The sequence below is a fragment of the Coturnix japonica genome, chromosome 4 (assembly GCF_054131305.1).
Source record: "Coturnix japonica strain WE chromosome 4, WE-NBRP24, whole genome shotgun sequence".
NCBI classification, from domain to species: Eukaryota; Metazoa; Chordata; class Aves; order Galliformes; family Phasianidae; genus Coturnix; species Coturnix japonica.
In genome coordinates, this window is record NC_140666.1 from 75,409,727 (window position 1) to 75,427,514 (window position 17,788).

At 40.7% G+C, this 17,788-nt stretch overlaps 1 protein-coding gene across 5 annotated transcripts in view; it reads left to right on the forward strand.

Annotated features, from left to right (window-relative positions):
• The window catches only part of PPARGC1A (PPARG coactivator 1 alpha), a 338,264-nt gene that overhangs the window by 296,401 nt on the left and 24,075 nt on the right, over nt 1-17,788 (forward strand). For all 5 annotated transcript variants that reach the window (XR_014945485.1, XM_015862902.3, XM_085545632.1 and 2 more), the window contains exons 3-7: nt 11,116-11,310; nt 12,260-12,382; nt 13,292-13,496; nt 17,518-17,563; nt 17,672-17,745. Coding sequence is in view for 4 of the 5 variants with exons in the window: in XM_015862902.3 (XP_015718388.1) it covers nt 11,116-11,310; nt 12,260-12,382; nt 13,292-13,496; nt 17,518-17,563; nt 17,672-17,745 (643 nt within the window). In the remaining variant the exon portion in view is untranslated. The remainder of the gene's footprint in view (nt 1-11,115; nt 11,311-12,259; nt 12,383-13,291; nt 13,497-17,517; nt 17,564-17,671; nt 17,746-17,788) is intronic.

A 17,788-nucleotide genomic window follows, 5' to 3' on the forward strand; every position in this document is an offset into this window, starting at 1 on the left:
ATAGTCAGCTAAAGCAAGCATAACTTTAAAAAGCTGTAAAACTACCAAAAATGGAAACATATTACAGTTATCTGCATTCACAGCGCAGAACAAGTTTGGTAGTATTTAAGATAATTCTCTAGTGCCTGCTATTTTTAGTCCAAGGGTAAGCTTCTGTAAGAGCCTTTCAGCATCGCATCCCTTTAACCTGGCCTAACAAGCTAAGCCAATAAGCTGTCTGATTTCCGCCGAACATGAGGAAGAGAGATAGCTCAAACAAGCCATTTGTGGCAAGAACGCTCAGCCTCTCTTGTCTTAAGAGCTTTCTTCGTATAGATTTTTCAAGCATCCCAGTATTCAGCGTGGCTTGTCAGAGAGCAGAATGTCAGGCTTGCTGTTTAGAAATTGTGGAAGCTCAGAAATAAAAGGAGGGTTTTATAGACCCAGCTTAATGGAAATAAACATCACTGCACTGCCAATGGTGAAGCCAAACCCTCACAGCCCAGGCTGTTGTATTGATGTGTCTGAGGAAGTAGGAATGGATTTCGTTTTTCCTGGGGACAGAAGGGCAAACATAAAGGGTCTGACTTGCTTCTCACTTGCACTTAATCTGTCCTGTCTTAATGCCATGGATTTCAGTGGGTTGACTTGGTTTGTGGTAGCGTAATCCGTGGGAGAACCCAATGCCAGGCGGCCTTTCTTTGAGCCTTTTGCCACCTTCACTGCAGAAATAGGGAGTAGGACCCTGGGCTGCAATGAAGTACTGTCTGGCAGCCTGACAGGCTTACTGGATACAAGACAAGACTTAGCAATATTCATAGAATCATAGAATGGTTTGAAAAGGACCACAATGATCATCTGGTTTCAGCCCCCTGTAAATGCCAACCACCAGACCAGGCTGCCCAGAGCCACATCCAGCCTGGCCTTGAATGCCTCAAGGGATGGGGCATCCACAGCCTCCTTGGGCAACCTGTTCCAGTGCGTCACCACCCTCTGAGTGAAAATATTGTTTGCTTACAAGTCACTCTTTTGTATTGGAAATACTATAGGCTTGGCCACTCTCTAGCATGTACAATGAAGTGCAACCATATTTACTTTGCCTTTCTGCACCACGCCTACTCACTGGTGGGGTGAGTGTGCATACAATCCCTGCAACAGTTTACAGAACAGGATTTTATTGCTCCCTAAACAGGAGTGTTGCTTCTGCTCGCTGCCAGCAGTGACAGTATCCATGCTCAGAGCAGAGGCTGTGTGTCTGTGAGTCTGCTACTCCTCCAGGAGCTCCACCTAACCAGGTTCTCTTTTCCATGGTGCTGTAATGGAACTGAAGTCATTCACTTGCAGGAACTCACCTCCATTCTCATATTCAAATGGCCACCATTTCCATTTTATTCCTAGGGCTAGGTATTCTCTGTGCTTAAAAAACCTTTCCTTTCTTGTAACTAAACTCCTGCATACATGGAGTTACATGGGCTCTAACTGTAACTTGTTTAAATTTCAATGGAGATAACTTCTAAATTGAAGAAGCACTTACCACGAGCAGGTATATCAGTGCATTTCCAGCTGTGAATGCAAGCACAATGTTGGCTACATCATAGGGTTAGCACCCAGGCTCTGTTTAAGCTGCTCTTAGACATTGCAGTGCAGAGCTCAGGGGCACAGCTCCCTTGATAAGCAGGGTGCCACAGCCCTTGGTGGCTTTGCAGCTTCCCTTTTCTGAAGTGCTGCTGGTCCCAGTGCTGGGTTGTACTGGCACAGCACGCAGAAGGTATAGACTCTGCTTTAGCATCAGCACACCCAGCAAGCAGAGGACCAGATCCTCAGCTAGTGTAAATCTACAGAGCACCATTAAAACCTGTGGAGAGGCCCTGATTTACAGCAGCTGAACATCTGGGCCCAAGTTCTTTTTCTTTCGATTACTAGCAGAATTAAATAGAAGTACATACAATTATTTATTGTAGGTGCCGTGGCAGCATCTCAAAGCTTGACTGTAAATCAGGACACCAGTGTGAAAGGGACCATGTGAACACATAACAAAAAGACAGTCCCCGCCTAAAGGAACTTACAGCCTAATTAATATGATATTTAGTGCATTGATAGGTACAGCTGGACCTGACTGCCTCTTAGGAGTAGTTTTTAAAGGGGCAGCACAAAATTGCCTAGGTTTGTTTCCACCTGATGATAAAGAGGCTGGTTAGCATCAGTGTCTCTCTGAGAATAATGTGTTCTTTTACATCATTTCAATGGCAGTCTGGAGACCAAGATCATGCAGTTTTAAAGGAGTAGCAGAGAAGGAGCCATGTATTCAGTTCTGAACGGAGAAGAGAGGCAGCAGCTGTGGGAACTGTAACGTGCACCTGTACATGTGCGCTGCGAAACTGCTGGGCTGGCTGAGGGTATGTGAGCAAGATAGTCTTAGTGTAATCTAGCAAGGTAGTTCTACATAGTATTTACTCTGTATTTATTTTACCTCTTCAGATTTTGTCAGTTTTATCTATGAAGACTGGTGAGTTCCAACAAACTTAGGAGCAAGCCTGCCATGGATTTGCTATAGAGGAGAATTTGCTACAGATAGCTTTACTGTGATATTTATCTATTTTTAATGTTTTCTGTCTTCAAGTCACAATTTCTGGTTTATGATTTGATTCACATACACAAAATTGTATTTAAAGAACATTTAAGTCTTACCACATAGTGACAAATCAAAGAAATCTGTAGTTAGAGATGTTATGAGACTTCTAAACTAATCCAAATGCTAAACTGGCTGAAAATTCAGACACATCTGTTCATAATGAAGAGCATCCTTAGTGGCTGTAGCAAAGTTTCTAAGTCTATTTGAAACTATTTTATGCTGATAAGAGTAGAGTGCACATAACTGAAGTTACTTCTTTTTCCCTCTTTGAGATGATTTCCTTAGTTTTTTAGGGTATCTCCTATCTTTTTTTTCTCTAACTAACTCACCTCCAAAATGGCGTGTGTGTCGTTTATCACCTCTGCTGGGACATGCCGGAAGGGTACTTAAAGTAAATGCTACTTCAGCCTTGTAAACAAGTTTTTGTGTTGTGCCTCAATAGACTCTTTAGCCAGCTCACAAATGCGTAGGAGATGAGACCACATGGCAGCCATCCAGTTGGATCACAATAAGAATTTATAGGAAGCACAGGCATATTAACAATGTCCTGATCCCTTCATACTGCAAGCCTAAGCAAAGCCTGTGTTTTGCCTCCTGTGGGGCATGGCTGGAGTTTTCACATTTGCAGTGTCTTTTCCTGTATGTGAGAATCTATTTTACTATTTAAGATGGAACTTCTGTGCGTATGTGTTCTGTTTTCACAAAACAGAGCTACCACGTAATTGAACAAAATTAAAGATTACATGTAAACTCTTCTCTGGTTGACTGTATATAATTTTACCCTGAAATTTGTTTGTATAGAATCATGTAACACTAGAACGAAGTAAGAATTGTGATACATGTCCTAGCACATCCAGTATAATTAAAACTAAAGCAAATGCAACACTGAAATAATGAATGAACAAAAGCGACAAAAGGACACTTTGTAGTTCCCGAAGGCAGGGTCTGTGCTACCACTCAGGTGCATTTTTTAGGGATGTCTGTCATCATTGAGAGGAAAAAGTGTTTTTTACATCAATTGCATGTGTGAAATAATCATGGGAAAATAAATGTAGCTCTTTTTTTCCCCTGCTGAATGTGCCATGCTGCCTAACAAAGTTATATGAATGTTGAAGTTTTATGTGGGTGCATAGAGAGATTAGTGTAGGCATGTACCATAAATCACATAAGTAAATAAATCTGAGCAAGCAGTGCTTGAAATACTTGGACTGAAATACTGCTGACATCGTCAGTGAAAAATCTGCAACAGGGAGAGCCCCAGCCATCTCCCCAAACACCTCTCCTTCTCCTCTTCCCTGTTTTTCCAATGCTTGTTCTTTATCAGGGCAGTGCTGGATTGGGACCATTGGCCAGCAGCTGTGACTCTGTGCCCTGCTGTAGGTCGTAGGAGTGGGACAGGGGCTGATGATCACCACGTGGGCTGTTGCACAGGACCTTAGGATGTGAACAAATGCCCGTGGTGGGGAGGAAGTGTGTGTCACAGGCCTGGAAGCATGGCCCTGCAATGGAGCAGCCTGCCTCAGCTCTCCTACTGGTTCTACCACAGATGTTCCAGGCCTGCTCCTCCCTCTACAGATCCCCATCCATCAGTGTGGAGCATGGACCAGTGTGGACCATGGCAAGTAGCATGGCACTGGGAGGACATTGGTACATTGTGTGGTACCTGTGTGTCCCAGCATCACAGAGATGCAGTCTGTTCTGAGGGGTGTGGGAGTGCTTTCACAGAGCCAAGTTCTGTGCAAGGGAAGAAGCCCCGCTGTGAGCTAAACCGGTATGAAACATAGGTAATGCATTTATTTAGTAATCAGCAAATTAGCCTATGTAGTCAGTAAATGCTGAGGCCCAAACTGCTGATAAGATCATTTGCTTTCAGGTGTTTTCTCAATATTGTGCTCAGCATCAAGCATAAATTGAATAGAGTGACCTTTTGATACTGAGTCAAATTGACTGCATTTCCAAAGATTCTGTGGTTTCAATTACCATAAATTTTTGATATTGGGTCCACCACCAGCGCACTGATTCGAGCACAGCAATATCTTATCATCAGTCCTGCTAACACATCTGCAATACGAAAGCTTACTCTCAGATGAATTTTTGTTTTGTCTTTTCCCCAGAATCAAAGATTACTATCACAGAAAGGAAAGATGCAGTTTACACAAATGAAATTGAAATGGCTTGCAAAATGTGAATGAATTTTGGTCAGAAGATGTAAAATGTGTTACAGGTTGCTAGTTGGATCCTCAGTTTGGGAGATGAATAAGTCAATTAGTAGCTCTTCAGTTTATTAGAAGCTTAATTGCCAGACTGTAATGGAAACATCTGAACTGCAACAACTCGTTAGAAGCAATAAAACAAGTGACTTTGTGCTAGAAGAATATTTAGTAGGCTCTTTTAAACTGACATGTTTAGTTTATAGCAAAAAGGTTAGATTTTTCACCTGAAAAGATAGCCTGTCTTACAGGAGCTATAGCAGCACTGCTTCAGGTGATCAGGGCAAGATCTTAAAGAAAATGCTATTTGCAAATGGTGTGCACTGTGGCTTGAAGAAGTGCTGCTTTACTCCAGATGCTTGACAGAAGTCTTACAGAGTCAGGTCACTGCCTTTTCAGAGGGAAAATAACCCAAGTTCAGACACCAGGAATAAATATGAGAAGTTTCTGAGACCACAAAAATACAGGGTATTGAGTACAAGGATAATAATAAGTATAGTTATTTTTGTACTGTTACTTTTTGTGTGAGTACTGCTTTTTGCTTGGAAAATGCCTACACTTTGAAAACAAGCGGAGTAGAGTTTTGTTAAGTGTGTTCTCTGTGGTTGTTCACCCCTTGGGATGATTGGGATTACTGATGTGCTGAGCCATACCTGCAAAACCACAGCCAAACCCATTGCTGCCACTGCTGGCTGTCAGAGCAAGTTAGTGGCTGCTGTGCTAGGCAGCCCTCAGTTCCTATTGCAGCAAGGATGACAAGGCTCTTTTGTCTGAATTGGGTCTCTTGTCCCATCCAGGGACCCAGCTCTGATAGTCAGGCATTGCAGCACCTGTGCTATGTATAACTGTACTACTTATTTAACAGCATTTGGGGAGAGAGGGATGGCAAGTAATGCACAGAGGCATATTGCTTGAGGTGAGTACGCTATCTCCAGAAACCCAGCTGCATCCAGACTCAGTGAGACTTCTGCATCAGTACTAGGATGTGGGAATGTAGTATGTCAGACAGATGCAATACATACGTGGTCTCTGTACTGGGTAACGAGACTGCTCAAGTCAGAACGTGATCTCTCAGTTCAAGTGGATTTTGCCTACAGGTGATGTGAGGAACATGAGTACAGCTGTCTCCTTCAAGAAGAAGTGATCTCTCGTTTCCATCCCTTACCCTAAAGGCATTTGCACAGGGGTGGTGATAATTAATCCCTACATTTCTACTACATATAAAGAAACTTGGCTGTAATTTTCTCCTAGTGGGACTCCATTTTGTTTTTAAAGATAATTGATAGCTCTGGACTTAAGCATTTCAATTATGGGAATGTCTCATGGGGACCAGACTAACAGACCTTGGAAAACTGTTTTAATGCAAATGCATTGTGTGTTTTTTTTTTTCTTTTCTGTAAGACAGTGCAGGATACCTAAGGATTTACAAAGAAGCTGAGCAATAAAATAAAAGTTAAAATAATTTCAAATTATATATAATGGCACAGGACTGATTGTGAGCAGGTAGAATGGAGCACATGATTCCTCTTCTACCATTGGTTCTTCTTTACTGGGTTGGGGTGTGATCCTTTCCATTAGCAGCCTCTGGCCTCAGCCCTCATGTTCCTCCAGCTGGAACACATCCACTTCTGTCTCCTGATCCCTTCCCTCAAACTTCTGGGCTTCTACCCAGACTGTGGCTCTTCATCCTTGGGTGGCAAAAGTTGATGTGTGGGGCTGGGACTGAGGTGCCATCTGTCCCTACCCTGCACTTTGGGGTGGTGATGGTGAGCTTTTTAGTGCCTTTGTGTCATGATGTGTGAGAAGGACCAAGCCTTCCATTTTTCCTGGAGTTGTGAGTCTTAAGGACAAGCTTATTCTAATACGTGTCTTGAAGGAATTAAATCCTGTTGGAAACCCCAGATGCTCTCACAAGTCATTTTTGTGCTTTTGCAAATAGTGCCATAATGTACTGATATTTTTAGATCATGCGGATATTTTCAGCTGGGGGAAAATCTTTTATTTTCTTTGTTAATTGTGCTATGAATAGATCTTAAACTACCAAAGAGAAATGAGTTGGTCTGCTGAAGCGGTGATCCCTTGTGAGTTCAGATGCCCACCTGGCTGCTCTGAATTGCTCACAGAGCTGGCTGCTGGGGCCATGAGAGCTTCTGCCAGCTGTGGATCAGCACTGAAGTTTCCTGGGCTCTTGACAAAGACGTGGCAAGCTGCCACTGCCCCCAGCTCAGGGCTGTGGATGAATAGCACAGCTTAGATCTCAGTCTTTCCATGTGAGTCAAGAAGAATCTTTGCATCATTAACATCATTGATGAAGAAAATTTAGGCCATCTTCTTCATTCACTGATTTCACTCCTTGCAATAGAGTAAGCAAAAGCTGTCCTTGTAATAACTGCAAATGAAAGGCAGGGAGATAATTTTGATAAAAATAAAAGATTTTCAGTATAATGATCTAGACCCTTTTTCGAAGTGAGTCAGGATGCCTATGCTGGCTTCAGCAGAGTCGTGGGCTAGAAACTATGTGTACTGGCTTCAAGGAGGGATTGGTAATGGTAAGGATGGATGCTCTGAAATTTTGCAGGACTTTTTTAAGGCAAAAAAAAAATCTAATGAAAAATTTCAGCATTGCTCAATAGATGTTTCCCACGGAGATGTCTCTGAAAGATGAGGTGTCTGAGTCTCAATGCTATGCGTTTCCACATGCCAACAACTGGTATTGCAGGCATGAATCATTAACCACCAGGTGAAGCCAGCTCAGTCAATGGGAAGAATAAGCAAAGGAGATAGAATTATCAGGAGTAGAGGATTTAAATACCTTTGTGTGGGTATTTTATTGCTTCATTTCTATGATCTCCTCATTGGGCAAAGAGACGCTATCTCTGGAGACATTTTACTGAAGGCAGAAACCAATTAGAATAAGATTGTTGCACATCTAATAAAGTGTTTTCAGACAATTATTTTTAGTGCTGTAGAAATTCTAAAGCATAAGAGCAAAACGTGAAAATACAGAGAAGCACAGTTAGAAATTTTCTGTGGTATTTAGGTGCCTTGATCGCTCATCTTTGAGGATCAGCTGGTGTTCTGGTGTTCTGGCAGTTTACTGTGTTAGGCAGCTTTCCCTGTTGTTTCCTCTGGTACATCAATGCCCGGTCTTACTTTTCTTCAGAATGTACCTATTCCAGATGTGCTAGAAACTCTTGCTCAAGCACATGCATTTAGTGCAAGTTCCTTGCCTGATTCAGCCAAGTGGAAATGTACAGGGATCAGAAAAACCCTATGTCCCCTATATCTTTATGTTAAACTAACAACCAAGAGCTTTAAGAAGTTCACATAGCTGAGAAGTGATGCATGACTGCTTCCACATTAAAAAGTTCCATTACTTTGTAAGATGCAGTCATTGAGAAATATTTGCCATATGGTTTTACTTTTGATATTGTCCTCCACCCCATTTCGTTACATGCTGTAGCTCCTTTAGGAGGCCTATCTACTTAACAACTTGCTTCTTTAGATTTAGCAAATAATTTCTTACCCTACTTGAGTTGGATGTTTGGTGAGCAAGTTGGATGGCAGTTTGGAATATGGACTTCATAGATGACAGTGCTGAAACTGTGAAATATCCTGCATTTGGCCACGGTATTGCTTCTCCCCAGTGCTGTCAACACCAAGACTCAGACTGTGAGAGCAGAGCAGAAAGTTGCTGCTTCAGTGATTATTACTCAGACAGTGATGTACCCGACCATCCCAATCTGCATCTCCCCTCAGCCCCATTTCAGCTGCACCTAATAAATGTATTTCTTTATAAACAGTAATTTAGGACAATTAGGAGCAATAGCATAGTTAAACCTTTAAAAGGTTATCTTGCAATGTCATTTTCCTGACTAATGTGTTCCTGCTGCCATGTCATTTGTGAATAGACATGTGTTAGCCAGCTAGTGTGCTTCATCTGTGGTGACTTTGATTTATTTGCTCTGTAAATTGGGACTGAAGCAATAATGGAAACTGACATTAATTGTTTAACAGAGTCCTCTTTGTCACATCCTTTGCTTTCTCTGGGGTGTTTGAATGTTGAAACTTGTACAAAACTAATTGAAATTGCTGTGATGAGGACCAGTGTCCACTCAACTTTCTGTTCTTGAATGTCAGTGCACTTGAATGTCTGTTTAAAGCATGAGAGCTAAGCAGCTAACAGCAAATATCAGGGTTTCTTCTGGCATGCTATTATTGAAGACGGCATTCCCAGTTAGAAATAGCAGTACATGGAGCTCTGCTGTTGGCTCTGTGTGTTGAAGCGCTCAGCAGAGGGGCAGGGAGCACCCTTCCAGCTGGCCTCGCTGGAGACATTTCTGCTGCAGGGGCAGCCAGAACCCCCCAAAGTGCCACAGGGCAGCAGCAGAAGAGCTTGCACCCTGCCTGGAGAAGCCTGAAAACCACACCGTTACACTTAATTACACTGCAAAGTGCTTTTTTTGCCAGATAACCTCTTTTTACACTTTTCTGAAAGTGATACTGTTGGTGTTTCTCTTTCCTTCTCAAAAAGTGACTGCGAAGAGATGGATTTGGAGCAAGTTTTTATTCACGAAGTGGCTTCCTTCTGGATATTTCCATACCCTCTGCACTAGCAATGGAGTTGTCATGGCACTATGCATATATCTGCTTGGTGTGGTAGAAATTACTAGATGCATAGACTTAGGCTCTTTTTCTCAGTGGTCAGGCCCCTTTTGGCCTTTTAAGTAAATGCAAGTAAATGCTTCTCACAGCATTAGCTGTGCATGAGTGTTTATTTGTTTCTGGGGACAATGCTGTAAGCACCAGAGCAGTCTGTGCTCTGCCACGGCTTTCTAACGAGAACACAGAGTTTGTCTGCAGGAACCCGCAAGGTGTGATTTGGCAGAGGAGCCTGACAGGAGGAATTGTCTGTGCAGTTGATGCTCATCTCTCCTTGGAGTCTGGTGGATGCTGTGTTGCAGAGAAAGTCATAGTGAGGGGACGCTCAGATTCACCTGATGTTTTTTTCCTCTGTTCTGAGGTGTTACTGGCAGTGTTTTGATGTTGACTTTTCTAGCACTACTTTTTACAAAAGGGCGAGCTTTTATTTGTCTCGTATATGCCTTGCTAGTTCACTTCTCAAATGTGTGATCTGAACTTCGCTGAAATCTCTTTGTAGTGTGAACTCGGGGCACGATGAGCCACTGTGGAGTGTGTGGAAAAGCTCCAAACTGATCGCCCTGCATTTGGTTCAGATCTCTGGAATCAGGGAAAGGCTTTTTGTTCATTTTAATAGCGTGAGGATCAGCCTAAAAGTCCCAGATAATTGATCTGTCAAGATCAATTTCCACTCTTTTTGAAGAATAAATATAATGATTTTTACACAATTCTATTCCTCAGAACAATTAGTACTCCAAAAAAATCTTTACCTTAATACACAGCTGGGACTATATTTCATTAAAAAAATTGGGAAGTATTTAAATTTACTCAATTTGACAAAAAGAAGTCTTGTTTCTGAAATAAGATATCTAATATAATTTAACATTACAGCCACATCTGATTAGGGATTAATCTACTTTTTATAATTGCAGTTGGAATTAGATAAATGCATACAATAGCTGCATTGAGCACTCAAACTACGTAATTCAAAAAGAGAACTTGAAAGGCAACTGCTTAATATATTCATTTAAAAGAAACCCAGAATCTGCCCGTTAGAATGTGAGTGAGTCTTGCTTGGTAGTGTAATGCCAAAATGCTCAGCAGTTAGAAGTTTTTCCCTTGTTTTTGGAGCAAGTGTTTCCAGAAGTAAGGAGGAGAGATCTTGTCTCTCTCACGCTGGGCTGTATACATGAACAAGGTTTGCCGGATTTCTCTGTTAATTCATTTTGGCCTTCTGATTAGCTGTCTTATTCTGTGATTCTTGTAATTTTGTCAGGTCAATTAACCGTTGTTCAGTGTTCAAAGGAGAAAGAAAGAGACAGCCTGGGCTGACACCATCGTTAGGTGCCAGCAGCCTCGGCACATCCTGTAATGCAATCCCTGCCTGATTATCTGTTGGTGTTAATGCTGCATTGAGAGAATTGCGGAGGAAAAGTAAAGCAGAGCGATACACTGCAAATGCAAAGAGATTTCTCTTAAATGCAGAGCTGGATAATTTTCTTGCACTTAATTGCATCTCCTGAGACACTGTTGCAGGTTACGGTTTCAAGGCAATATTTAATAATGTTTTGACTGCTTTTTCATATAAAGAGTCACTGTTTCATTCCTTTTGTCTTCTCACCTGGTTCCACTCTTTTTTGTCTCCTCACACAGAAAATAGATGAAGAGAATGAGGCAAACTTGCTAGCGGTTCTCACTGAGACACTGGACAGCATCCCTGTGGATGAGGATGGATTGCCTTCATTTGATGCACTGACAGATGGAGATGTGACCAATGAACATGACGCCAGCCCTTCCCCGATGCCCGATGGCACCCCTCCGCCCCAGGAGGCAGAAGAGCCATCTCTAGTAAGAACTCTTCCTACTGTTTAACAGGAATTGAATGTGCCTCTGGCTGCCCACTGCATGGGTATGATGTAGTCACAGTAAGGTCTGGACTTTCCACTTACACAGAAAAGGAAAATCAAGTAAAGAACTGAAATGCAAGTAGAGAAGAAAACACACCAAACATTCATAGGATGACTAATAAGGGAATCTACTAAAAAGTAGATTGAAGAGATTATTTTTGAGTTTCTTGTGCTAATGACTGACACTTTTGCTTATGATTCTGTTCAGATAAGTCAGGATAATATTTTTTTAATACATATTACATTTCTTGAGGCTCTTTACTATGTATCTTTAGACATTACTTTGGTGATCTGTAAAGAAATGCCCATTGAGTCTGGCACGCTGCAGGGCTAATTTTGTGTCTTTAACGCTCATTTGACAAGTAGGCACCAACTTAGTGCTAATCAGGGCAAATCTGAATCTTGGGTGAGGATGTGAGTGAAACCTTACATGCATTTTGTTCTGTAAAGAGAGTTTGAGACAGGATTCTATTTCTGGTGAAAGTCCTTTATCCCTGACTTCTGCAATGGCAGAGTCAGATACAAGCATCCATTATTCTGTTCAAGTTAACTTCTCTGTTTAGATCAGAGACTTGTTCTGTTGAACAGATCACTGAGAATTTTGCTTTGCCTTGGATTCAGAAATCCAAGGCCCCTGCCATTTCTGCTTGCCCTGCAGTATACTGCAGTAAATGGAACAGAAGTTTGTTGCCAAGCCTCAGAAGAAAATGAAATCTGTTTGCTCTGGGGAATATTGAGCCCTTCCTTCTGTTTTAATGCACTTTGCTTGCTGAAATTGCTGTAGCTAGTTTCAAGCAACAATGCAAAAAATGTAGACAAGTAATTTTAATCCATAAAGATGCATAACTTTACTCTTTTCCTTCCACCCCCTTTTCCCTATGTGTTTGTAGCTCAAGAAGCTCTTGCTGGCTCCAGCCAACACTCAGCTAAATTACAATGAATGCAGTGGTCTCAGCACACAAAACCATGCAAACACAAATCACAGGATCAGAACAAGCCCTGTGGTTGTTAAGGTAGGAACTTAATCTTTGTAATAAGGCGGGGAGGGGGAAGAAAGAGAAAATGTAACATGTCTTTTATGCTTTCAGCAATCAGGTAAGTAGTAGATCTATATGTGTGGTATTAATCTGCCTACTATCTGGCAACTGCTTCAAAAAACGTGAACAGATTATAGACTGGGTTCCAGAAAATCACCTGAGCTCCTTTATGCTCTGAATATTTCATTTTTGCTTTTTCTCTTGGCAGAGTTCAGCTGTAGTCCCACCGTCTGTTGCTTTTGCCTACTTTATTGATACACAGAGTAGTAGGGGGTGCGATAAAATTTTCTGATGGGCTGGTGTTGTTTATGAGTGACTCCAGGATGCAAGACTGCCATTTTACCAGCTGTCTGGGCTAAGAAAAATTGCACTGGATTCTTGGCAAAAGATGTATATCAGCCATTAATTGGAAAGAATGGCGTCTCTGACATAATTCTGTTAGCAGGCAGTATTAAACAATGTTTGTCTTGCCATTCACTGTAACTGAAAACGGAGCATTTAGGGGTACTTAAGAGAGTTGTGAGTACTGGGCTCAAGCAATCAGCAGCAAATTAAGGTTTAAACCAGCTTATTTTTTTGTTCACAGTAAAGGCGCTGTAGGGTCTTGTTAGTTACATGTTGCTGAGTAGGAACATTGAAATGTTGGAGAAATGAAATAAAAAGCTGCATAAATGTCATTTAGGAATTTCAATGTAATTTTCTTTCCTTGTTCTGCAAACAATTATTCACAGCTCATAGATCTAGTACACTTAGACTGAACACTTCATTGAAAATCTCATCTCTTTAGAAAACCTATATCCATTCTGATAAGGTTCAGTTCACTAATTTTAGCTTTTTTTTCCTCTTTTTTCTTTTGTCTTTTTTTTTTAATGCCCCGTTTTTAAGACTGAGAATTCGTGGAGCAATAAAGCGAAGAGCATTTGTCAACAACAAAAGCCACAAAGACGTCCCTGCTCTGAACTTCTCAAATATCTGACTACGAATGATGACCCTCCTCAGACCAAACCAGCAGAGAACAGGAACAGCAGCAAAGAGAAATGCACCTCCAAAAGGAAGCCCCATCTGCAGTCTCAGACAAATCATCTGCAAGGTAGGTGTGGGAGCACTGAACACCGTTGGTTTTGGAGGGAAGCTGAGATACAAAGCTTGTGAATACCCTCATACCTCTTTTGTTCCTTGGATTATTATCGTAAACCCAGAGTTTCTTTCTTCTGTATAGAGAGTTTTAAAACAGTATAATGAAGTTGAAATTAGGTAGGTTTAACTTTTGAAGTCTTAATCCTGTCTCTGTTGCCTCCAATCTTAGAAAAGGAACCTCAGGAAAAAAAAAAAAAAAAAAGAAAAAAAGTTTAAGAAATGCTACATGTCAGTATATCAAGCGAGCTGGAGATATTTATTCACAGAGCACTGTACCACTAAGAAATCATTATACCCCTAAACAAGCTGGGCAGGCTGGTTCATTAGTGAGCTTCTTTCTTTTTGCCAGTGTAAAACCGAAGGCATTGTTAACCTGCCACTTCGTCCTTAAGAGACAATAAATAGCACTCTCACTGCTACAGAATAAGCAATAAATGTGTCATTCCTGTTAAAGCTGGAATGCTGGTTTGTAATTTTATTTTGTAAATAGTTGGAAGTTTAGCTACCATCCTGATCTTTCTCTCTCTTTAGATTCTTTATGGCCAAAACTAAACACTTCTGTTGACTTTTAGTACCCTCCAATGCATAAAGAACTGGGCTATATTATAAGCAGCTTCGATGGCAGAGAAGCAAGAACTTAGAGACTCTTCTGCTTTCTCTTCCCCTCCTCCCCTGACTGTTTTCCCAAGATAAAGAAGAACTGTAAAAGCTTATGAGCCCAAAGGGAGCTTATTTAAAGTTACTCTTACTTTAAAATACATCTATGGATATACTTGCTTGGAATCAAGAAGGCCAGATACCTATCTCAGTAACATCAGTGCAAATCCTGAATGACTCCTCTGAAGCCAATGGAAGTCATCCAGCTGCAACAGAGATCAGCATATAACCCACTATGTGTTGCCTTGGAGTTTTTAAAGTGGGAATTCAGAACTGCATATGTATTTTTTCCTGCTCTTCTCACTCCCTCCCCCTGCTTTTTCAGCCTCCATCAAATCTATTCTTCCACTCTTCGTTAGGAAGTATAAGCAAACTTAACAAAATAATCTTTCCTCCCCATCATTAAATGCCCTGCTCACAGCAGTGTGTTCTGACATCTGTAGTATAGTTTTCTCCATTGTGGTTTCAAATTCTCTGAACAGTTTTTCTCGTAAGAAAGAAATCCAGCTGCCCCTAGAGCTTCTTGAATATCAACTGCCACTCCTTCTGGCTGGTCTCAGCAGTCTGCTTCAGAGCAAAATCCTGATTGAAGCATTCATCTCAAACCTGGGTCTTGTACTGCGAGGGTTGTGGAACCAGGCATAGGCCTGCCAGACACTAGCTGGGGCTTTATTAACACTGCTGGGTGCAATAAAGCATATCACATGTAAGATATCTTATATGCACATGTATGTTATACATGGGTGTATGTGTGCATGTACATAAATACTGATTATAAAATCTCGCTGCATTTTTTGTCCAAACTGTGCAGATTTCACGCAAAGAAACAAAACAAAGTGGGTTGTGACAACAGTGTGAAAGGAGGAGTTAGGAAAGTCCTAAAAGGACATGCAACCAACTCACCATTGGTAAACAGATGACTGTGTCTTCTGTGGTATTGCAGGTGAAGTTGAAGGCAGAGTGAAATTATTCTCTTTTTTTAATTCCTGCCGTTTTGTTTACAGACTTCTGACATGCTTTTTCATCAAATTTGTCTCACACACTAATATATGACGTCAATGTCAATGAATGTGCATATAATACAAATAGAAGAATATATAATGCTTTCAGCTTGGACAGTCTCTTTGTGCAGAACTGACCTTGCAGATCTGACTGTTATTCACGGACGTACGGTCATTTCTTTATATATTTAATCAAAACTAAAAATATTGTCTCTTTCTGTTTTAAAAGATAATCAGGGCCTGATAATATTCTTTCAAAGTTAGGGAAAGCTCACAAAAGAGAAGCAAAACAATATTTTCCTTTAGGGTTATTGTTGCAAACATATTGCAAACCCACGGGAATGTCCACAAACCCGTTCATGCCAAAGATTATCTGTGGTTTTACATTGAAATTTGCCCATGAGGAAATTTAGTTATTTTGAACCTGAATGTTTTTAGTTTACAGAAACAAGCAACTTCATGTGAACTCCTTTAAATACAAATAAAACACACTATGATAGACCTTAAAAATCAAATAAACAAGCACCGTGGAAAATAATACTGGCTAAACAGTTAAAATGTCAGTGGCTGTAAATGAGGATGGAATAGTTTACAGGAATCCTGTTTGGTCAAGCCCATGCCTAGCAGTAAGAAAACTGAATGGTATTTTGGTATATGAATTTCTCAGTGAGAGGGCTAAATATTATCTGCCTACGTGAATACTGAGGAATGTGAGATGATGCCTGGGTGGTGTGTCTCAGTGTTTCAGATTTTATATGTCTGTATACTCGGATCTGCTTCTCAATGTGAGAGCTAGAAGGAGACTTTTTAGAAGCTTTAATAACTCTTACACATTCAGCTTTTGTAGAAAGCCCAAGCTGGGTAGGTGTATGTGGTTTTTGTTCTCTGAAACACAGTAGGAGCACTTGTTTGTACAGACTTTCTTCCTGAGCCTTTCTGTAAGGTCTGTTCTTTTTAGCCAGTTTTACCTCTAGGTAGCCACTGGCAACAGTCACAAACAGTATCCTGGGTGTACATAAAGTACCTGCAAAGTTGTGTCATCTTACAGTTGGTCTTATGGAAACCTTTTTTATGCACAAATCACTGGCAGTGCTGGATCAGACACATAACCCGTTTTGGTGCATTTCCTCACTTTGGCAGTGAATTCTGAGGAAGGTGAACCTAAGGTGAACACCTGAGTTTCCATTTCTAACTTTCAGATGGGGAGGAGGAGGAACAATATGCGGCTCTTGAGAATTGAGTTAATTTTTAAAAATGTAATATTACTCCAGGAATGCTCTAGAGTTTATAAAAGTAATCAATTTGCATATAAAATCCTTTAATGTCGATGGGAGCTCCAAGCCTGGAATGAATACGAAATACGCAGTAGTGACACTCTGGACAAAAGATCTGCAGTGCAGAAGTGTTCAAGGGGAACATTTTGTCTTAAGTAATTAATTTGCAGAAGAGATCCCCTGCTGTTTTTCCTGGTACAATGCTCTCCGCATTTAAGCATCAATCTAACTTCTGAAAAGTAAAATTTGCAAGTAATATTATTTTTCATTTTAAACATTTTTCTGGCAATTAGAAAAATCTTAGTTGTACTGCAGTATCCTAGTTCTTGGCTTACTTTGGGAAAATACAAGCTTGCATGAATAAAAGCTACAAAGTCTTGTATTTTTATAGCTAAAGCTTTGTTTTTTTTGTGTATGTTGGGATTGTAGTGCTGAGAGCGTCAGCCCCATTTTTAACCATCTGTGACTGAATCCTTGGCTTGTCGTAGTTTGCGGGATAATTTGCAGAAATTTGGACTGACTGTAGCGAGTTGGACTCTGGCCTCATAAAAACAACCTATTCTCAGTGCTACATATAAAATTGTATACTGTAGAAGTAAAATTAACTGAATATTCATAACGTTCTGTTAGTTTGTAGTTATTCTGCTGCTCTTGTTTCCAAATAAAATGTAGAGTGTATTCTAAATTAAATCTAGGAGAAAATAACATTTTCATGGTGTATCCTGTAGATTTCTTCATTGATTTTTTAACATGTACCACTTTTCTTCTGAAAGGTTCTTAGCATTTGGGCTGTGTGCTGTATTTCAGAGGTACAGAAACTGATGTAAATCATTGTTGAAATTTAGATGCCCTTTTTGTACCAGTGCTAAGGAATCAGGATGAGTCTCCTTATTTATCCAAAGTATACAGAAATGGCTACTAAATGATCAGAACCCTGCCTTAACTTACTAATAGAGGCTTCCATCACCAAAATGAAAGACAACTTTTTGGTATGTTATTGAGTGCTTATATATTCCATAACCATTTTCTTTTTTCCCTTTAGCCAAACCAACGAGTTTATCACTTCCGTTGACGCCTGAGTCTCCAAAGTAAGTAGTAAAAAGTGCAAACATTTATAAAAGGGAGGGGGATCTAATACATTTTGGCTACAGCAACTCCATTTCAGCTTGTTTTTATAAATGTGCCCTGTCTTCCAGTGATCCCAAGGGTTCCCCATTTGAGAACAAGACTATTGAACAAACCTTAAGTGTGGAACTCTCTGGAACTGCAGGTGAGAAATGGGTAGAGTTAGCTCTTCTTGTAAGCACGGTTTG